This window comes from Pogoniulus pusillus, chromosome 10 (genome assembly GCF_015220805.1).
Source record: "Pogoniulus pusillus isolate bPogPus1 chromosome 10, bPogPus1.pri, whole genome shotgun sequence".
NCBI classification, from domain to species: domain Eukaryota; kingdom Metazoa; phylum Chordata; class Aves; order Piciformes; family Lybiidae; genus Pogoniulus; species Pogoniulus pusillus.
The window spans coordinates 30,709,455-30,732,874 of record NC_087273.1 but is presented as its reverse complement, the minus strand read 5'-3'; the positions used below and the strand labels follow the sequence as shown (position 1 = coordinate 30,732,874).

The 23,420-nt window shown below is 42.5% G+C and overlaps 1 protein-coding gene across 5 annotated transcripts in view; it reads right to left on the bottom strand.

The window, feature by feature from the left end:
* Positions 1–23,420, bottom strand: part of MBP (myelin basic protein) — a 102,385-nt gene that overhangs the window by 22,950 nt on the left and 56,015 nt on the right. Inside the window, exon 1 of one of the 5 annotated variants that reach the window (XM_064150119.1) lies at positions 478–525. The exons of the other annotated variants lie outside the window; for them this stretch is intronic. Coding sequence (XP_064006189.1) covers positions 478–502 — 25 coding nt within the window. The 5' untranslated portion in view covers positions 503–525. Of the gene's footprint in view, positions 1–477; positions 526–23,420 lie in introns of those variants that run through there. 5 annotated transcript variants of the gene reach the window in all.

The window sequence follows — 23,420 nt, the reverse complement described above, 5'->3', positions numbered from 1 at the left end:
CACACTGATGCTGAAGGCCTAGAGCAACATGGTCTGATTTGCATTTTGTGCTTGTGAGAAGTGACAAAAGCAATTACCAGAAAATGATGATCTTTCAGCCAAGAAAGGTGCCAAGACAGACCTCTGTGCTATCAGAGAAATGTCTGCTGCTTTCTCCATAGTTATGTTCTGATGCAAGCAGTAAAAGATATGGAAAGAATCAGCCGCAGCACAATTAACGCTTAAAGTGTAGTAGCTCCTTTTATCAGTGATAAAGATTTATGGAGGTTTTTAGAGCCTATGCTATTATTCCTACTGTTCTAAAGCAAACTGCACCCACTGACAAATAAGTCTTATCTCCAAGGAACACCAAAAGACTGTTAGTAGGTCATTGCTTGACAAGCAGCCTTCAGGGCAGACGCACAATCATTCCGTGTCAAAAACATTTTTGGAGTTAATGGGGCTCAACATCTCAGAAATAAGTTAGTCATAGGTTACCTTTAGGGTCTTCTAATTGCCTCATTACAACCCCAATTGATTTAGCCCTTGCTGCCATGGGAGAGAGAGGTTCTGGCAACCACGGTCATGTTTTCAAAGGCTCAAGTACTTTGCTGATTCACCAGAGACTTTTAGACTTGACACAGTCATTTCGTTTGATTTCACCCACCCGCAGGGCACTGAAGAAACCTTTTGTCAGAACTCGGAACAACTGAAATAATTTGATGGATAACGACACAAGACAATAACGATGCCTTCTGCAAATGTACATCAGTACTTAGGGTACAATTTGTTGTAATCAGTCTGCTACACTTTCTTCTTTATGAAAACAAAATGTGCAGTTTTCCTATGCTGCTTCTTTTTTCTTCTATGAAAACTACCTAGAAAATATTAGGGAACATCAGGAAAATTCAAACATCTGGAATTATTTCTCAGGAATACAATTGCTTAACCAATGCTACCTGTGAATGAAGATCTCATCAATGGAGGATAGGAAAACATCTGCAGGCAATATTGGGATTTGGGTTTTCCTGAAAAGGTACTTTCAAACTTACCAGAAACTATTAAACTTTCCCAAATGATTTTCTTAATTGAATGAAAGAGAAAGCAATGATCCTGGGTATATGACACGTTCTAGAACTGCAAAACATTTTAAACAGTAGCTCCAAGCCTAGAGTCTATACCATAATACAAATCCATTCAAGGACAGAAAAAGGAGAACAAACAAAAGAGCTATTGTATTTAATTAAATGCATTAACAAAACACCAGAGCATCTGCATACTAATATTGTTTTATAACAGTTGTGCTTTGTGTCACTGAATATGGGTATTGGTAAGCAACAAAGGCGGGTATTTGTGCCACAGAAGTAGCTTCTCCCAAGGCACACCCAGGAGGCTATAAAATGTAAATCTTTCTGTATGCTTTATTTCAGTAATGAAAGCACACACTTAAGTTGCCTCTGGATTTTCTGCATGTTTAAGTCTTCTCTAATATTAACAGATATAGGCTACCATTAATATTTGAGCTAAGTAACCAAAGTCATCAAGTGCATTTGGAGAGACAGATCACTTTAATAATGTCTGAAGGATATCCAGAATGAATGGAACATGTAAACATATGCTTATTTCTTCATTTAAAAATACATAGACTTCTCCTATTAAAACCTATTACAAGTCCTGTGCATGTGATACAGATATTCTTGTTTCTCCCTGAAAGATGAAGCTCTTCCATTACAATAGAGCACCTTTCCTGTACCATATCACTTGTACAAGAAAAAGCTGCTCAGGGAAGAGGAGGAGGTCTCCAGGCATGGGTTTTTTTTAAACCCTTGTAAAATGGGTTATGTCAGGATTCATTGCCATAAGCATTACCAGAAGGCTATTAAAGTGTTGTATATATTTAGGTGAATAAAGTCATTGAAAGCTGCAAAAGTGGGAACATGGGGGGAAAAAAAATCACATCTTCATATTATCTCAAAAACGGGAGGGAGCCAGACGCAGAGCAGGGATTTGGTGCTACAGGCATGACCAAGGACCCCTCCTAAAGGCAATACAACCTTTCCACTTCCCCTCACTCTATTCTGCTACGATGCCTGCTGTTGGCATAATTTTTCCTGTGCATGTTGGTTGAAGTGAGCAAACCCTTTTGTTCCCTGTGTACAGTGACTCCCAGAATGAAGATGGAACATTTCTGAACAGTATGTTAATGAAACAAAATAGAAGTTCCAAAGATGCTGTCAATGAAACAACATTAAAACCAAACTCCTGCTGTCTTTAACAAGGGCTGGCCACATGTTAGTATTTTCAAAACCACTGTGCCTTAAGAAATGGGATAAACTATTAAGCAAACATTAAGAATCAAAGTAACATTTTACATAAGCCTCTAATTATCTGACACCTCTCAGCTCTGTGGTTTAAACCACAACTACCATCAAGATGATGGAAATCTGCTTTAAACAATCTGATGTGGGTCCTCGGATACAAGCATCCTTCTCATGGATCACTTGGTGGATCTGCTCTGGGATAGTCCTTCTTTGTGCATATAGAAATCTGCCATCTTCTTCCATACAGAGGACAGCCTGGAATGAAGTTGTTAAGCTAACAGCTGGAATGTGTTAAGTTTAATGTGCTAAGGATTACAAGATTTTCATTTTCTCCCACTCCTTTCCAGTCTTGCTTTCTTGCAGATACTTGCAATTCCTCTCACATTTTTATTGCTGCTCTCTCTACAAATGCTGTAGAATAAATAAGGAAAATGAAGCTGATAAAAACTGAGGCATAGTCTCCCATTTTGGCTTCTCAAGAGCTTAGATCAACAGCCATAGTAAATTGTAAATATTGATTATAATAATACATGACAGCAGCTTAAATATTTGTAGGAGATCTTAAGAATCAAGTATTATTTACTCATTGCAAAGACCTCAAAGTACATCATCAAATTTATAACACTGAATACCTAATATATTTTATTCTTCCTAGAGACTGGTGTGACTGATTACTAGTTTACTTTTTTTCCTGGCTTTGTTGTCTTAGGGTATGAAGATGAAAATTCTTTCACTTCACTCTAGGGACCTTTTCAATCAACTTTTCATTATGTCATGCTTAAGTCATGCATATTTATAAAGCAGTGCTCTTTAGTATATAAAATAAGATGTGTGTTTGTCCTTTTCTACTGTTTGGTTTGGGTTTTTTTTTTGTCCTATTTCTTCTGTAAGAAAACAATTGGACAGTTAAATATAATGCAATACAGTTCTCAGGAGTCAGCTATGTGTCAGTAAGTTTACTGAAGTGCTGATGAGTAAACATCTGGAATTTGTACTGACTTACCTGGTTTTAGTCACTTGAACAACAAAAGGTTACACCTAAAAAGAATTACTCAGCTTTGTAACACCAAACATTTCAAGATCTACAGTAAGCTGTAGTACTAAAGCCATATGTGCAATATATTAGCAGTAGTTTGTCTTGCATTATTTAAGAGGCTGAAAACCATTATTCTGGAAAATAAGGCTTTTTAGCAGCATCCTGGTAACAGCAGGACATCTAAAAGAATGAGAATGACAGAAATTGCACATCCATCATCGCTACATCTAAGCTGCAGTTGAGGGTGTCTGGGTTGCAGCCCTGTGCTAAGAAGCTACAGAGATGATCTGAGGGCTGGAGCACCTCTGCTATGAGGACAGGCTGAGGGCGTTGGGGTTGTTCTGCCTAGATAAGATTCCAGGGGGACCTTATAGCTGCCTTCCAATACCCAAAGGGGATGCATAGAATCATAGAATCAACCAGGTTGGAAGACACCTCTAAGATCATCCAGTCCAACCTAGCACCCAGCCCTGTCCAGTCACCTAAGCCATGGCACTAAGTGCCTCATCCCGTCTTCTCTTGAACACCTCCAGGGATGGTGACTCCACCACCTCCCTGCGCAGCCCATTCCAATGCCAATCACTCTCTCTGGCAACAACTTCCTCCTAACATCCAGCCTATATTTCCCCCGGAACAACTTGAGACTGTGTCCCCTTGTTCTGTTGCTGGTTGTCTGCAGAAGGGGAACAGGGGATGAGAGAATGGGTGCTAACTGGATGATGCATTTAGTGCCATGGTCTAGATGACTGGATAGGGCTGGGTGATAGGTTGGACTGGATGAACTTGGAGGTCTCTTTCAACCTGGTTAATTCTATGATTCTATGAAGAAAGGTTGATCAAACAGGGCCACAGATCTGGTCATTTGCCAAGTGGCTTCAGAAAGAGGAATTACCCAATCAAAAAGCCTAAGACAGTTCCAGCGCTCTTCCTTGGCCACCAGTAGGTGGTACAATCCATCACCTGGTTTAGACTTTGTCTATAATACAGCTCACAGAAGAATGGAGTGTCTACAGCCATTAGGCTATGCAATAGAAGTATGTTGGGAGAGGGAGGAAAGAATTATGTCTGCATTGTTAAATCTGAACAGCGAAGCTTGATTCATCCTCATTATGATAAGGCACTGCAAACATGAAATGGCTCTCAGCCTAACTTCACTAATATGGTTAGGAGGCAATATGCCATCAGACATTTCACTTCACAGATCTAATTACTGGGTTTGTCTGATGCTTGTCAAACTGTTGGAAATCAATTTTGAACAAATATTTCTCTTTGGAATAGATGGCATGTAGCATAATTGTGAAACAAACAGTTGGTCACAGCTCTGAACACAACTCAAACCGATCTGCTGGTGCATTTAGCCTTTACACAAACATTTTTTTCCCATTTGCTAGCAGAATGAATGCAGAGAGAAGTGCCAGCATGTCTCATACAGATTCACATGAGTTAACTCTCCCACTGCAGTCAGCCAAGAGACTGCTTCCATTACAGCTCACTGCCTGCCCTCCCTTCCTCTGTACCAAAGCTGATCAGTTTGGGTGGATTTTTTTAACCCTGAAAGGCACATTTTCTCTATATATGAAGGAAGAATATTTTTCTGCACAAGAAAATTGGCTTTTCCTATGGGCTAATGAATCTGTAGATCAAACCTCTACAAAAAATAAGAAGCTTTCTGCCAAGCATAACATGCACATTTTTGACTTTCTGTCCTCACAGCATACAGGAGACATCATAGAGCATATAAAGCTCTTTCCCAGACAAGAATGAAAAGTTTCCATTGCCTTTAGTTCGGTATCCTTCCACACTGATGAGATGAAGCTGAGAATAAAGGGGTCTCTTGTGGCACAATTTTCCTCATAATAAAACTTAGTACTAAAAATATAGTACAAAGTGGAACCCCCTACCTGGCTCAATATAGATTGACTCATAAATACCTGTTACTACAGAGTTGTATTTACTTCTGTTGAACACAGTTGAATGAAAGACCAAGTTTAGGTCAATAAAAATAACTGGGCAAAGAAACTGGAGAAAGTTTCAAATGCTGTTTGTAAAGGCACAAGACAATTTTAGAGCTGACATTTAGCCTACATTGTCAGGGACAGATGAATGGAACTTCCACATAAAATTTTATGAGACAAGCCTGACAAATGCTGCTTTCCCTGAATTCCTCATGCCTTGTGCAATACCAGTTCTCAGCAGCTCTCTGCAGGCAGTATTTTACCCTGAGAGCTACTTCCTGACTCAAAATCAGTAGGTCAGACAGGGTCTGTTCATTCTATATCTTAATACCCAAGTCTTGGCACAGTTGTTTTCAGACTCATGAAAGAACTCATCTCTCCAAGTCCTTCTTGACCCTCTCCTGCTAAATATCAGTCATCAAGGAAGAAGAGCTTGGCCCTGAAGCAGAGCTTGTATGAAAACACAAAAACGTGTTGATGGAAAGGAGGGAAGTGCTAGATCACATCCTATTATGGCAATACCCATCTTTGCAGGTTTAGCAGGAGAAAGGAGTGAATAGTGTTTATGGTCACATTCTGAAGGAAATAAACACTGCATTCACTCAGGTAGGATAGGACTATGAACTTCTTAGCATAAAACTATGCTGTAAGAAAAAAAATGGACAGGAGAATGACAGTTCTTTCAGATACTAAGTACTACAGTATAAAAACATAAGTGCAATTCCTCTCACTTCATTTCTGATACTAAACTAAAATGTGTAATCCAGATCTGCTGAAAAAAAAAAAACCCAAACAATCACTACCACAACAGAAAAAACAACCTTGAGCATTTGACATACTTTGGCATCATTTCACAAGCAGTAGGTAAGAGGCCCAGTAAAAGCTCTCCAGAAATGATAGCAACCTTCTTTTCAAGGGGCCAGTCAATGAAAAGCTTGCTGGCTGCCAATGGTGTCTATAACACTGGTGTTGTTCTTTTGACACTGGGATAAATAAACTTTCCAATTTAACTTGACAGTTTTTTTCTCAGTTCCCTCAGTGTACCAAACAGGAGGTCTTGTTATCATCCTAAGATACACCACTTTCAGAACTTGCCTCAGAATTCTCAAAGCTCAGGAAATGAAGTGGGAGAAAGCTACCTGTGAAGTAGTTTATTCTGAAAACTGTCAATGTGAGAGAGGTGCTCTGCCAGAAACATGCCTTACTACATACAGCCACTGTTGCATAAGGATAGTCAAAATCATCATAGAATCAACCAGGTTGGAAGAGACCTCCAAGATCATCCAGGCCAACCTAGCACCCAGCCCTATCTAGTCAACTAGACCATGGCACCAAGTGCCTCATCCAGTCTCTTCTTGAAGACCTCCAGGGATGGTGCCTTCACCACCTCCCTGGGCAGCCCATTCCAATGCCAATCACTCTCTCTGCCAACAACTTCCTCCTAACATCCAGTCTAGACTTCCCCCGGCACAACCTGAGACTGTGTCCCCTTGTTCTATTGCTGGTTGCCTGGGAGAAGAGGCCACCCCCCACCTGGCTACAGCCTCCCTTCAGGGAGTTGTAGACAGCAATGAGGTCACTCCTGAGCCTCCTCTTCTCTAGGTTAATTAACCCCCAGCTCCCTCAGCCTCTCCTCATAGGGTTTGTGTTCCAGGCCCTTCACCAGCCTTGTTGCCCTTCTCTGGACACCTTCCAGTATCTCAACATCTCTCTTGAATTGAGGGGCCCAGAACTGGACACAGTACTCAAGGTATGGCCTGACCAGTGCTGAGTACAGGGGCAGAATAACCTCCCTTGTCCTACTGGCCACACTGTTCCTGATGCAGGCCAGGATGCCATTGGCTCTCTTGGCCACCTGGGCACACTGCTGGCTCATCTTCAGCCTACTACCTACCAGTACCCCCAGGTCCCTTTCCTCCTGGCTGCTTTACTGCCACTCAGTCCCCAGCCTGTAGCTCCTTGCCTGGGGGATGGGAAAGGACTTTTAGATTTTAAGTACTGGGCCTGCTGTATGCATTGATTGTACAAGCAGTATGAGTTTAGTCCCTCAGAAACTGGTTAAAATAGAACAAATAACTACACTCAATATGGCAGTAACTGTTTCAAGGTCATATTTATACTGTAGCAAACTGTAGAATTTTATGCAACACAACCAATAAACTGTGTCCTTGAAGAGCAAATACCATCTGCTTTCCTAGATTTGCCTCTTTCATCTCAGGGACCCAGTACTTAAAAGGCTAAAAGATGAACACAACATTGAAGTCAATACACATTTATCTAATCTATAAATACAGTGCTGGATTCTGAAGTGATAACAAGCATTAACTTTGCAAGTTCATCAGGGTAATCAGCAGTTTGGGTTTCTTTTTTTTGCCTTTCCCCTGAATTCTCCTAGACTTGTCCCAGACAGTGTGTTCAACACATAACTGTGAACCATTACTTGTCACAAGAGCACTAATTTGAAGGCAAGAGCATCTCTGAAGCATCTCTCTGCAGTAAAGCTAACACGAGTGTCCTTGTCATGGACATCCTTTGGAAGAGAGACCCCTGTAATGGGTAGCACTGTTGCTGTGCAGAACTGTTGCTGTGGTACCTCTTGGTAGAGTAATCATAGTGACTTTTTCAACTTACCTGGGTAAAGGCAATCAATGTCCACATGAAAACATTCAGGAATGTGATATCTAGCTGGAATGATGACACTCTAGTAAATATGGCTATATCTTACCTTGTGAATTAGCAAACAGCACATTAATTTTGGTTTTGCTAACATTTTTATGATTTGAGAGGGCTGGTTCCAGGAAAAAAAATATAAAATAGAATTAAAAAAACCCTAAACCTAACCAAAAAACCCTTTATAATCATTACAGCTTGTGTTTAGCATTATTGCTCCACTGAAAGCAACTAAGCTTTATAGTAACACTGTATAAAAAGTAGTAACACTGACTCAGAATTTTTGATATACCATCACCAGGAGTCCTCTTGCTGGAAAACTCTATCAGGCATTTCACCAAGACACACACAACTCATAGCATCTGCAAGTCAAAGATGTGAGAACACTTGCAGTAATAACTCAAAGTCATATCTGTGCCTTAAGTCTGGATATTAACAGGGAACACATGTGGTTGTTGTGGGCTGAAATACATGAACACCCCCATTACCCACTATGAGGTACTGCTGTCTGGGAGCCAAGTTTTAGACTTGATGAAGGAAAAACAGTATCAGACTTCCCCCCAAATCTGTATAGTCTGTATTATTCATGTTTGCAGAGGCTGAAATAGCCATGTCCACTCTGGCCATGTCAAAGCAAAGAGATCAGAGCGAGCCAATCAGCAATGTGTTTCAAAGCACAGACGTTCTAGCAGTAACTGCACACCAATTCTATGTGTCCACATGCTAGAGGTGATGCTGAAGTTTAAAACCAGAAATACAATAGACCTTTTTTTCCTTAAACATACACTAAAAGCCACACCAAATTTAGGACACAAGAAATCAGCTAGGGGGGTTAAGTCTGTCACTACACTGAGCTTAATTTCACAGTATCACACAGTATCACAAGGATTGGAAGAGACCTCACAGATCATCAAGTCCAACCCTTTACCACAGAGCTCAAGGCTAGACCATGGCACCAAGTGCCACGTCCAATCTTGCCTTGAACAGCTCCTTTCCACCTCCTTTCCCTGTTCTAATGAGCTTTCAATAGCATAGGCTATCTCTATACATGTTTCTGCAACCCAGTGGTGCATCCTTGCAAGAAACTACCTAACTATTGAAGTCTTGCTGAAGTTTTCTACTAAGCCATCTGCTGCCTTCACCTAGCTGCACTAACCAGCTACACATGAAGAAAGCCAAGAATTTATAAGTACACAAAACACAGCAAAACAAAACCAGATCTGGACTTCTTTATCTTCCTCATGGCTGTGTGAAGGTGACGTATTCAAGAAATGGAACAGGCAAGTTAAAAGAGGCACTCAAAAAAGCTAAAAATATCCCCTGTGGGAAAACAGTTTTTGATCTCAAGACTGTAGAATCATAGAATCAACCAGGTTGGAAGAGACCTCCAAGATCATCCAGTCCAACCTAGCACCCAGCCCTATCCAGTCAACTAGACCATGGCACTAAGTGCCTCATCCAGGCTTTTCTTGAAGACCCCCAGGGACGGTGCCTCCACCACCTCCCTGGGCAGCCCATTCCAATGGGAAATCACTCTCTCTGTGAAGAACTTCTTCCTAACATCCAGCCTATACCTACCTGGCACAACTTGAGACTGTGTCCCCTTGTTCTATTGCTGGTTACCTGGGAGAAGAGGCCACCCCCCACCTGGCTGCAATGCCCCTTCAGGTAGTTGTAGACAGTAATAAGATCACCCCTGAGCCTCCTCTTCTCCAGGCTAGTTAAAACCAATGCACTGGATTCCCCAAACTGCCTTGCACTTGCATGTTTCCATGGCGTTGGTCACTTGGCTATCCGTGCCACTGGCTTACAATGAAGCGCTGAAATGAAGCCCACGCGATTGGGCCTACCATTGCAGAGGAATGCAGCAGTGTAGGCCTGGCTTGCAGCCTGTCTCTCTTGTTTTCCAGGACTTCTGGCATTGCCTCCATTTGCTGAGGGTTACAAAGGAGAGTACAGAAAACAATAAAGCCTGTGGTTGAAACCAGTGGGACTTGCTATGGCAGAAATTTGGAATCTATGAGAAGCATGTGGCAATTCTCCACACAGCCTGCAGAGAGGTTGTTTAAAACCTAACCAGAGAATTTCATCCACCTACCAGTCTCGAGGAAAAAGGTTCCTTTGTGTTACTAGAACATATAGGTTTGTTTTAATCTTGAATATCTCACAAAGGATCCTCACACAGCAGAGTGAGTTTGAGCATCATTTGTAATGAACACTTTAGTGTAATGGCTGGAGATCAGCCAGACAGAGAGGGATCTGGGGGTGCTGATTGGTACCCGCCTGAACATGAGCCAGCAGTGTGCCCAGGTGGCCAAGAGAGCCAGTGGCATCCTGGCCTGCATCAGGAATGGTGTGGTCAGCAGGAGCAGGGAGGTCATTCTGCCCCTGTACTCTGCACTGGTTAGACCACACCTTGAGTACTGTGTTCAGTTCTGGGCCCCCCAGTTTAGGAGGGACATTGAGATGCTTGAGCGTGTCCAGAGAAGGGCGACGAGGCTGGGGAGAGGCCTTGAGCACAGCCCTACGAGGAGAGGCTGAGGGAGCTGGGATTGGTTAGCCTGGAGAAGAGGAGGCTCAGGGGAGACCTTATTGCTGTCTACAACTACCTGAGGGGTGGTTGTGGCCAGGAGGAGGTTGCTCTCTTCTCTCAGGTGGCCAGCACCAGAACAAGAGGACACAGCCTCAAGCTACGCCAGGGGAAATTTAGGCTCGAGGTGAGGAGAAAGTTCTTCCCTGAGAGAGTCATTGGACACTGGAATGGGCTGCCCGGGGAGGTGGTGGAGTCGCCATCCCTGGAGCTGTTCAAGGCAGGATTGGACGTGGCACTTGGTGCCATGGTCTAGCCTTGAGCTCTGTGGTAAAGGGTTGGACTTGATGATCTGTGAGGTCTCTTCCAATCCTAATAATACTGTGATACTGTGTAATTAGGAAAAATTACATCACCTGTTCAATCCATCAGCATCTGTCTCCTTTAGAAATTGTGCCACTGAACATGTATCACAGAACATAATCTGGTTGAAAGAAACCTCAAAGAACATCCAGTCTAACCTTCAACCTAGTACTGAAGGGTCAACACTAGACGGTGTCCCTGTGCACCAGGTCCACACTGCTTGAACCTCTCCAGGGATGGTGACTCCCCCACTGCCCTGGGCAGACCATTCCAATGTTTCATAACCATTTCAGTGAAGAGATACTTCCTAATATCCAGCCTAAAGCTACCCTGGCACAGCTTGTAACCACGTTCTCTAGATTTGTCACTTGACACACTAAGGACAAGAGGCTGCCCCCCTACTTGCTCCAACCTCCCTTCAGGTAGTTGCAGAGAGGTCTCCCCTCAGCCTCCTCTTCTCTAGACTGAGCTAGTCTAGTGTGAAACACTAGTCTTCTCAGACTAGTGTGAAACATGGACTGCTTGATTATTCATCCTTTCTGCTATTCACATGGAGCCTGAACAACCATTAGGTTGCAAAACCTGTATATATCTTGCCCCACCTCAACATACAACAAAATGACCAGTGGTTCCAGCATATTTCACAACAACTTCCACTGTCTTTGCTAGTTCCCACACCAATTATGGCTTTCTGGGAAATAACCTATTCCTGTCAGTGCAACAGAACACACAATATTAGAGCTGCATTTCTTTCATAACCTTGTAGATAAACAGGGCCTTAAAATCAGCAGAAAAGGAAATGCTGGTGACATGAGCGAGGTGAGAACAGTGACTGAAGCAGTCAGCCCAGAGCATGATAAGCAGCACAGAGGACAGCTGTGAAATACTTCCTGTTAAAATCCATCATGTAGCCCCTCCAAAAGAAGGCTTATATAACACTGCTGTTTTTTCTTGACCAAAGGCTAAGTGTGCCACTGGTAGATTGTTTAGGAAATGTAAAATTGCAGAATAAAATAGTGTTGAGAGAAGATAAATATGTTAATTTTTAAGAATACACTTTGGTTGTGACCATGGGGAAGATACACACAAGCATGAGGCTGCAACCCCCTGAACTGTGTTTTAGTACTGCAGAATAAGTGTTCACATGCATTGTTTTGCTGAGTACAGCCACCTAAACCTACCCCCCCCCCTCCCCAAAAAAAGAATACTTCACAGTGGTGAATGCAACCTAAAGTACTGTGTATGAATTCTTTGGTGTTCAAGAGTACAAATGCCTGTAACTTCCCCCAGAATAGCCCACTGGATCTCAGGGAGTCATCCCTACCACAGAATTCACAGTGAAGGGAGTGACTCTGGTAGTTTTCAGAAGACTATTCAGAAAATCCCAAGATGGTCTACAGTCCTATCAACAACACACAAACAGGCCTGGGGACCATGCCCCATCGAGCTGTAGCAGCTGAAATCCCCTGTCACAAACAAGCCTGTAGACCATGCCCCATAGAATCATAGAATCAAACAGGATGGAAGAGACCTACAAGATCATCCAGTCAAACCTAGCACCCAGCCCTAGCCAATCAACTAGACCATGGCACTAAATGCCTCATCCAGTCTTTGCTTGAACACCTCCAGGGATGGTGACTCCACCACCTCCCTGGGCAGCCCATTCCAATGCCATTCACTCTCTCCGTGAAGAACTTCCTCCTAACATCCAGCCTAGACCTCCCCCACCACAACTTGAGACTGTGTCCCCTTGTTCTGTTGATGGTTGCCTGGGAGAAGAGGCCACCCCCCACCTGGCTACAGCCTCCCTTCAGGTAGTTGTAGACAGCAATGAGGTCTGCCCTGAGCCTCCTCTTCTCTGGGTGAAACACCCCCAGCTCCCTCAGCCTCTCCTCACAGGGCTGTGCTCCAGGCCCCTCACCAGCTTTGTTGCCCTTCTCTGGACACGTTCCAGCACCTCAACATCTCTCTTGAATTGAGGGGCCTGGACAGAGAGCATGACTTGCTATTGGAATGGGCTGCCCAGGGAAGTGGCAGAGTCACCATACGTGGAGGTGTTCAAGAAAAGACTGGATGAGGCACTTAGTGTCATGGCTTAGGTGACTGGACAGGGCTGGGTGATAGGTTGGACTGGATGATCTCGGAAGTCTCTTCCAACCTGGTTGATTCTACGAGGTGTAGCTACATTTCAAGATGCTGTTAATGAGAGAAGATCCTTGTCTGACAGGGACACTGGGAAGCAGTCACCTGCAGCTCCAGCTCTGTGTTTGACATGGACAGTAAGTAGCTCTGCAGAAAAGATCAGCAGCTAACTGCTAATCTTAAAATCACCATAAACGCTTCACGGATGTGTCCCTGCAGGAATGTGCAGCATTTCAGATTTTAGCTTCAGTCTGTCTGGCAATGCTTGTTTTTAAACATATTCATATAATAATATGGGATCATAAGCACTCTGAAGAGACACTCAAAAGCCAGGCTACTCAGAGAACAAATTCCAGAAGCCACATCCGAAATCATGTAGCAAAACGACCTTAATCTGAGCACATTTATAACAAGGATGCTGCTGGGGCCCAGATTCCTGAGGCTGCATATGACTGATCTCACAGATTAAGTCCTGTTGTAGGTCCTGGTACAAGGAGCACAGCATCCTGCTGACTGCTGTGAAGGGAGGGGATGGGACTTTTGCCACCATGCTCTGTCTTGCTTGTCAAAACAGCTTTGTCTGGAAGCTGCATAATGGAGGACATCAGCACAGATCTAGGAGCAGCCATGCAATTTCTAACACAGAATGAGTGGAGGTATAAAAATATTGCAAGACATGCAATGAACAGTGATTAGTTTATTAAACTATTAGCAAAGATTACTTTATGGCCTTTATATTTTTATCATCTATACAACTAAAAATTCCAGAGTTTTAGAGGTAGTTTGGGCCATACTGTAATGATAAACTATTCAAAGCCTTCTCAGTGAATTTTCTTTCTGAGGACATCACTTGATATCCAAAGAGGTAGTTATTAGAAGGAAACTCTAATATACGCCTGAAAAACTGAAAATGAGGTTCCATTAAAATGTCTATTTGGGAAAAACAAACAAAGAAACAAACAAAAGCAGCACATACACACAACCTCCCCTCCCACCAAAACCCCACCAACCAACCAAACCAACAGCCACATCAGAAGGAAATATTATCTCCAGAACTTATCACTGGCTTTACAGGAGGCACTATCTTCTTCATAATAGTTTTGAGCACAGACCTAAAATCAGAATAAAGAGTACTTGAAACCAAGCAAGAATTTCTAGCAAATACAATACAAAGGACTAAAGCAGCCTGCACTGACTGAACTGGCACAAGGTCCTACAGCAGCGAGATTAACCCACAGAATAAAATGTTGGACCAGAAAGAGAGAGATTAGTGTTTAATGAGAAACGTGAACTCAGACATTCAAAGCCGGACACAAATCACCTGGTCTGTCTATCCTGCAAAGCAATGGCCAACTTGTAGCAGGACACAAAGAAACATGTTACAAGGAGTCACATGAAAGGACTGTACACTCCACAGTGACCCACAGAATGCCTGGATCAAAGTCTTCCAACCCTGAAGGAAAGGTCAGCACTTACACTCCAATTTGCCACAACATCCTGCTGCTCTCCCATGTCAAGTACCCTCTTCCTCTCTGCCCCCCCAATCAGTTATCCGTCCTTCCTCCCACCTCCTCTTCTACAGGCTCCTGGACCAAAGCTGCTGTCTGAATGGCTCTGCTGTGTCAACTACCCCACCTCCACAAGCTCCACCTCCACAGACTTTGTGGTTCCTCATGATACTGCTGCAAGTCTTAGCAGGCTTCTTCTGAACCAAATTCCAGATTATTCCTGCACAGCAGAATCACCGAATCAGCCAGGTTGGAAAAGACCTCTAGGATCATGGAGTCCAACCTGTCACCTAACCCTTCTAACTAAACCATAGCACTAAATGTTTCATCCATTCTCCTTTTAAACACCTCCAGGGATGGTGATTCGACCACTCTCTGGGCAGCCCATTCCAATGAGCAATCACTTTTTCCATGAAGAATTTCTTCCTAATGTCCAGCCTAAACCTGCTCTGGTGCAGTTTGAGACTGTGTCCTCTTATTCTGCAGTTCATTTCTGAAATCATTCCTGGTTATAAAGCCTACTGCCCTATAACAAGCAGGGCTGTCAGGAGCTAGTAATACAAGCAGACAAAACATACTCACTTCAAAATCAGTTAGAAGAGTTACAAGATTAAGGCACTACCTCTTTTAACTTACACTGTCAAAACATACTGAAATACTGGGAGTTAAGACAAAATGTCAAAATCCAAAGGATTCCTACTTGGAAATAAATACTGCAGGGGCTTTTGCCCTTTCTCAAGCCCTTCTGCTGCTCTGCATTACTGATACGACCTAAACAACTGGAGAAGTGGATCCAGGTGAACCTCAGGAGGTTCAACAATGCCAAGTGCAAGGTCCTGCACCTCAGTCAGGACAATCCCCACTATCAGCATAGGCTCAGGGAGGACATGATTGAGAGCAACCCTGCAGAAAAGGACTTGAAGGTACTGGTGGATGAGAAGCTGGACAAGAGCCAGCAATGTGTGCTTGCAGCCCAGAAGGCCAATCGTATCCTGAGCTGCATTACAGTAAGTGTGGCCATCAGGTTGAGAAAGGTGGTTCTGTCACTCTGCTCTGGTTAGATCTCATATGGAGTACTCTGTCCAGCTCTGGGATCCTCAACACAAGTAAGACACAGACTTGATGAAGCAGGTACTGAGAAGGATCACAGAAATGATCAGGCAATGGAGCACCTTATAAAGACAGGCTGAGAGAATCTGGGTTGTTCAACTGGGAAAAAGAAGACTCCCAGGGAGACCTTGTAGAGGTCTTCCAGTACCTGAAGTGGCTTACATAAAAGTTGGGGAGGGACTGTTTACGAGGATCTGTAGCAACAGGACAAGGGGCAATAGTTTTAAAGTAGAGAAGGGTAGATTTAGATTGGACATGGGGAAGGAGTTTTTTACTATGAGGGCAGCAGAACACTGAACAGGTTGCCCAGGGGGATAATGGCAACCTCATCTTTGGAGAAATTCAAGGTCAGGTCTGATGGGACTTTGAGCAGCCTGGTCTAAAGATATTCCTGCTTCCCACAGTGAGGTTGGATTAGATTACCTTTAAAGGTCCCTTCCAACCCAATGCATTCTATGAATGTAGACAAGTATAGAATACAGTAAGAGTTTTGAAAGTAGCTTCACAGGACATTTCTCAAGTATACTTCCAGTGGTACCTCATCGATCCTCTACAGCTCTGCTAACAGAGCACTACTTGGCCACTTCTCATAGCTCTCTTCTCCAGCCTAAAGTGTCACTGGGTTGTGCCACTGATTGACCCAGTTTTGGAAGTTTGTCCTTTTCTTCCATAGTATCTGACTACCACTTTGCCTAAAAGATACAAAATAAAATCTTAAAAATAATCTCTGTTTTCTTTTACTGAATTCCCAGGGATAAACATGCACAGGGGGAAAGCTCCCTCTAAAAAATTCAAGTGCATTGACATGATTTCTTTGTGCAAGATGACAATTCCATCAGTCTGGAATTTTATTTAAGATAAAAAATAGTTAGAAATCTTATACAAAATTAAACCTTTCCAACCTCCAACAAGTGCTAAAGGTTTCCAACTGTGAATTTTTGAGGTCGTTTCACCTTTGAAATAATTATTTTTCAGTCACAGTCCTATTTTTCCCCACTCCAGAATGGATATTACAGCAATAAAGGCAGTTTACATACACATGCTCCAACACATCAAGGAAAGCTTACCGTAGAGAGAAACCATTTAATGTGCTTACCACTGTATTTACTGTGGTAAGTGGCAATGATGGCAGAGTCAATTAACATCTCCACCAACGCAGCCAGAAAAATCCGCCAAGTGAAAAGAAAAATATTCCTGGTGGAATCACTAAAGCACATTCATAGGGAGTTTGTTTAAATCAGTGCTAAATTAAAAGAAATAAATAAAATCTCAGGAAAAATCTGAGTCCTGTAGTACAATCTGAATTCTGTAGTACATTTTGGATTCTTAGTTAGAAAAAGCACAATGGTCCTAACAGTATACCCAGTGAGCAGAACAAACTCTGTGGCACTGTGGGACTTCCAGACTCTATAAACAACTACCAAAAATGACACAATTTGCTGTTTAAAGGCATATATATGTAGTATTTCAGCTGGATTTTACCTGAGATACAGTATGCACTTAGTCAGAAAAAAACCCTAGGAAATTATTAGGAAATCCCAAGGCTGCTAACCTAGACATACAACAACAGCCTGTGTCTGCCTGTGAGATAACCATCTGCCAATAAAAAAGCCCAACATTTAGAATTCTGTTTTCATCTTAGCATTTAACCTCAGCTACTCGAGGTTAGAAACTCTATCCTACTCTCCACCATTACAAAACACATTATATACTTCTAAATAGATTAGTTCTCATCTAGACTGGGCCTCAGTAGAGTTATTTTCTCTGCACTTAAAAAACCCCCAAAAAACCCTAAACAAAACCAAAACCCGCTGGTATTATATGGGGGTGTGTGTGTATGTGTGCACTTAAAAAAAAACCACCACCAAACCACCACTTTTTGCCCTCCACAGAACACTTGTGAGCTGCACCATAGTTCTAAATGTGACTCAATGCTATACGAAGAACAATGGTGACAAACTGTATAAAACCGCGGCAGTGATCGATGGTACTTTGCACAATATCTGCTTTTCAGTAGCAGCATTCTAAGAGTGAAAAACTGCTTGCACAGTACCAAGCCTTGTACCAGTTTGTGGGAGTTACTGCTATTAAAAAACAGAAAGAAGAAAAAAGAAATAGAATTCACAAACTTTGTCTTGCTACTCAAATATGTATAAAGCCACTTTATGGGATGAAGAAAACACACTCAGCAGAAAGAGCAGTTAGTTTTGAAGATTAAAATGATGCTCTGGTTGAGCTACACACGAACTGAAACATTTTAAAAGGCAAGAAATGCTACAAACATATTTATCTAAGTGTAATTAGCATATGTGTCTCACTACCCACCCAAGAGTATGAATGAGTAAAACCACAACTTCTAGAGTAATTTATAAAGAGCCTAAGAGTGATTCAACAGGTTACACCAAAAGCGCTATCACAGGGTGGCAACTGAGCACAAAAACTGTATGTTATTGGTTACCCTAACTGAAGATGCAACCCCAGGAAGCCAGGCAACATCATGCCTGCCTTTTGCACTCACCCTAGGCCTGCAGAATTCAAATCACAGCCCTCAGCAGCATGCCCATCCCAGCCAACAAACCCGACACCTGCTGCACCAACCTGGGACTTGCAGCCTCCAACCAGCAGCTCCTCAGGTGCAGCAAACCTGCACCCACCTGCAAAAGGCTGACCACTTCTCCATTTGCACTCACACAACAAGAAGTGTGCATGTGTGCAGGAGCACTACACGCAAGCCATCACAGCTTTCTGAAATAAATGAAGATAGCCAACTCTGCTTCTGCTTCCTCAGCGGGGAAGTTTTATTTTTTTGCCTCCTGGGAAGCTGTACAGACAACTCACAAAGATGAAAACTGCTCTGTAGATAGAAAATAGCTCTGCTAATCTTATCTCTGAAGATAAAATGTCATTTATTTCCCAGGTAAATGCTTGAAGAACATTTCTGTAGCCACGAATCGTGATTGTGTGGCAAAATAAGAAGTTTTTTTCTACTCACAGCCTGTGCTGTCCCAGAAAATTATTTAGCATCCTTTTGAAATATGCAGATAATGCAATGCATTTATAATAAAGCCCTTGCAGTTCAGTTCAGTAGTTTATTTAGGATGTAGTCCATCATAGTGAATTATGGACTTTGGTTATCCTGAGAAACCATGATAACCAGTGGAGCCTGCCACGAGGGTGCCACAGACTACAGAAGCCCACTGTGCTGAGAGATTACAGGAGAATCACACATATACTCCCAGATCTGAGTGTCTCACCTTGTTTTCCTCACTGGAAGCCTGAACTACTGCAGTCAAGGGAGGATGGTATAATATGAGACAATTTTTAAACAGAAAAAGGCTAATTTCACCTTCAGTGAGTGTGAAGAACAATTTGAAACACTATGTGGCTTGAGAAAACCTGGTTTGAAAAACACATGGTCCTGAGCAAACTAGCAGGCTCTGCAGCATCTTCCCACCCATACATCTGAGAATTTACCTGCCCCATTTTAAGGTCAGCTCTGCTACAGGGCAACTGTAACCCAGACTCAGGCTGCTGGGGAACAGTTCAGTTGAGAGAAGGACATGTCAGAAGCCTCCTTGGTGGCTGCCCTGGAGTCGTGGTTCAGCTCTGGTTCTTGGCCAGGCCTGACTTGCATGAAGACAGTGCCCACACCTGGCCTCAAGCCTTGCTGACACGGGACATGCCAGCACTTTGCTAGCTTGTCTGGCAGTCACCATCCAGTATCCAACTCTGACAGCCATCCCTGGTCCTGCTCTTCCCCCTTGCTGGGGTCCCTGATGTGCCTGCCCTACCTGCCTTGCTATTACCTTGAATCCCAGCTTGCCTTCCTGAAGGCATGCAAACACAGAAAGCGAACGTCTTTATTCTTGAGTCCTCATTATCTTTGCCCTTAAAACAAGACATAACAAACCACACCACCAAACAAAACTGAAAGAAAAATAATCCATGTTCAATCTGATGAGCACAAGAAAAACAGAGAGTTCCACCTCATGTCCCATCTGCAATGTCAATTTACAGAATTGCCTTCAGTATATGCTGAATTACCCTAACTACCGGAATAAAATGAGACATTTAGGAGGTGTTCAGCTTCAAGAGTACCCCTTCCAGCAGCAAAAAAACCACCAGAGACAGTATTGTCCAAGGCAGAAAAATGAAAAGAAAGCAATAACATTCTGGTTAACAAATCAAAATACATTTCATTTAAAAAGAAAATACATACTTCAGAATTAGAACAAAAACTTGCCCTTGCAAAAGCCTCCAGCTCTGCCTGCCTGCCTTTCAGAAAGCATCACAAGGCATTTATTGAAACCTACCCACATCCTACCCCTCCTCCTGACAGTTCTTTCCGTGACAGTATATAAGGCAGGTCTATCGAGCAACAAAGAAGCTAGGAGAGACCTAATATTTGGAATAGAAGAACATCCACCTTGTTTCTGAATTCCCAATTTTCTGTTCTGATAGAGAAAATATTTTTCATATGCCTGAAAGGAATAAAATGAGAGCCCACATTTTTGGCAGGTCGCTGACAGAACTTGGTTGAAATCAGCAGTTGTAAAACTACCAAACACTTCTACTGACAGTACAAGCAACATACTATGATCCATACAGAAGATGAGAAAAAGATGCTGGACAATTTGATTTGGAGCTGCACCATGCCATTATCTGGACATTTATTCTTTCTTATGCAAATCCAATTTATGATTTGCTATAGTGTGACTACATGAGTGGAAGCTGAAGTCTTGCTGATCCTATCTTTTTTTTATTATCAGGTCTGCAATGTGTAATAAATGGCTTCAAGCTTCCTGAATACAGTAAAAATTGAACTGAAAGAATCACAGAATGTCAGGGGTTGGGAGGGATCTCGAAAGATCATCTAGTCCAACCCTCCCCCCCGCCCCAGAGCAGGATCACCTACACCAGATCACACAGGAACCCGTCCAGGCAGGTTTTGAACATTTCCAGAGAGGGAGATATTCATGGAACAATAGTTCCCATTTAACTAGTGCACACTTCTATGGGCCCTGGAAACTGCATGGGGTTAGCTAACTATCATCACCATCACCACCACTAACCATCAGAAAATCTGCATACTCTTCAGCCAGTCTTCTACTTGCACTGCAGTACAGATCTGCTAATTTTCTTTAAGATTATTCTGACTGGCTTTCAAGTCAGCATGAAACACCTACACTCATGCAAGTGGCAGGATCTGTGACACACAGCCCCAGTTCACAAGGACTTTAACATATATCTGCATCTGTACAGGTCTAAGTCAGCACAGACCCACAGACAACTGAGACAACTTTATGCAGCAACACTACTAAGTTTTATATGCAAAAGTAATTTGTTAGCACAATCCTGCATATGTGCATACACAAATGTGATGCAGTTAGTAAATGTCAGCTGCCTACTGCATGAATAAAAGTAATTGCCTTAATAAACAAACTCTAAGCAAATGGACAAATGTCATCAAAAGGCAAGAGCAGGATGTGTTCCAACACAGAGTCACCACATCCTGGAGCACCAAGTTACCCTCTGTCACTGATGTCTCTCACAGTGGGCTTACACAGCTTCTCTAGCAGCATCTATACAAACATTAAGAACTCAGGAGTACTGGCAGCAGTAAGCCTGCAGAAGGGTTAGTTTACTGCTATATTTCAACCCTGTGACTAGTAGTCAGAAAACGACATAAAAAACACAAAACAAAATCCAAGAGACCCCAAACAAACAAACAAGCTCCCAAACAACCAAAAAAAAACCCCAACCAAAACCAACCAACCAAAGAAACAAACAAAAAAAACCACCCAAGAAAAATCCCCCCCCCAAAAAAAAAACCAAACCAAACAAACCCAAAACTAATCACACAGGAAAAAAAAAAACCACAATATTTTAAAGGGTTGGTGCTTGGAAGAAAGAAATCTTATTCAAAGAGACTGTCTTTTCATGTTTTGTAACACCAACTGAAACACAGCAAGAGGCTCTGCTTCTGAAGAACACAACACTCAATGAATGCCATTGCACTTGAATGCTGACTGGAGAGATGCCACTAATGCCAGTGATACCAGAGAAACAGATACAGCAGTCTTTTCCTCCTCTAGGGAAAGACCATTTGCCCTACACAATCTGTAACAAGTCTTTAAAAATGACTGACAGTTTTTTACATCTGACCAAGCACACATATCAGGGACTACATGTTTTATCTCTCTTACACAATATCCTGATTCAGAACTAAGGTGATCCACGCTTGGCAAACATCCATGATGCCATCCAAGCATTCCTTAGTCTCTCCTGCACCTATTTTACATAAATTGAATACTGATCAAGGCTAGCAGCTACTGCATAGGAGGCAGCCTTAGCCATATTCTCAGTAACTACTGAAAACCAATCTGTCTTTTTCACTTGTTCATACTGGATGAACTGAGGTTAGACAGCAGTGCAGGAAGTGAGCTCTGATGTCCTCTGTCACCTGGCCTGCACATTAAAGTTTCTTTGACACAGGAACATGGACACAGACGTGTGGAAGGCAGGAGTAAAGGGCCTGAATGCACATAAATACAGGCAGAAGCCAGACCCAGCCCCAAAAGAGAGATGGAAAATATTCCCGAGGTTCTGCAATGTACTGGAATCTTTTGTTTCTCTTTATTCCTCAGTTTTAAAAGAGTAATGCTTCTTTGTTTCCAATTGTGCATGTATAAAACAAATCAAAGTACAGAAATAAATTCATCAGTGAAATTGCTTTTGATTTGAGAATCAGTTGTGTGCTTGATCAGCCAACTTTTCTGTCCCACTGAGGATGTGAACAATGGCATTGTACCTATCCAAAACAGAGCAACAAGCTATATATCCAAGCTTTCCACCCGTGACCATGGCTATCATGAGACACATGCCATGAATTTCATACCAAGATCCAGTTGCAGGAGGGAACATCCTGTTCCCCTGTTAGCAGAAATCATGCTCACCATACCTGTGAAATAATTTCATTGCTCTTCTCTCCCTGCCCCATGCAGGCATAACAAATAAAATTAACTGTTACATCTCTTCTTTCAGCAGAAAATGGAATGTAGTTATCCTAAACAATTTAAAAATGAGTGGTCTCTGAAAGCAAAACAAGTAAAATTATGTTTTTCATTGTCTGGTTACTGCCTCAAAAGACTTCCTTCTTCGGGAAGGGATTTATGTGGCTCTTCATCAGATTGCCTTTTAAGGCAAAACATTGATACTTGTTATCAAGCCAACTTCCAGCCTTGTCACTGGTATGGCCGGGCTGTTATGGCATTGAAGTCCAACGGAAACTAAAAAGCAAACAAGCCAAATGTGTTATCACTCTATCCTGAAAACAGGCTTTGTATGAAATGGGTGGTAGCAATAAAGCAGCACACACATCAAGCTCTGGTTTTGGATTACTATTGCTAACCTAACCAACCCTTCAGAATGGATTACAATGTGCTCAAAGGAAAAATAGCAATAAAAAGATAGCAGGAGCAAAGGGCATATTAGTGCCTAACCAAGTGAAACTGAATGCAACTGACAGCTGACGCTGAATAGCATGTGTCCATTTATCCATCTCACTTGCCCCTCTCCAGGATTATTCTTAGGAAACACACAGCTAAGGACACTACTACCAACAGAACTGGAAAAGTTTAGTGGCTTCAGTGTTCACCTACCAAGTTAGAGCTCGTATACAGTCTGGCATCACTTATTTTGACCTTCAGCTTTCCAAAATATAGCCCTATATAAACTTCCAGATATCAACAGTTACTTTACATCCAGAACATGGTATGGATGTAGCATTCACCACTAATGCTCCAG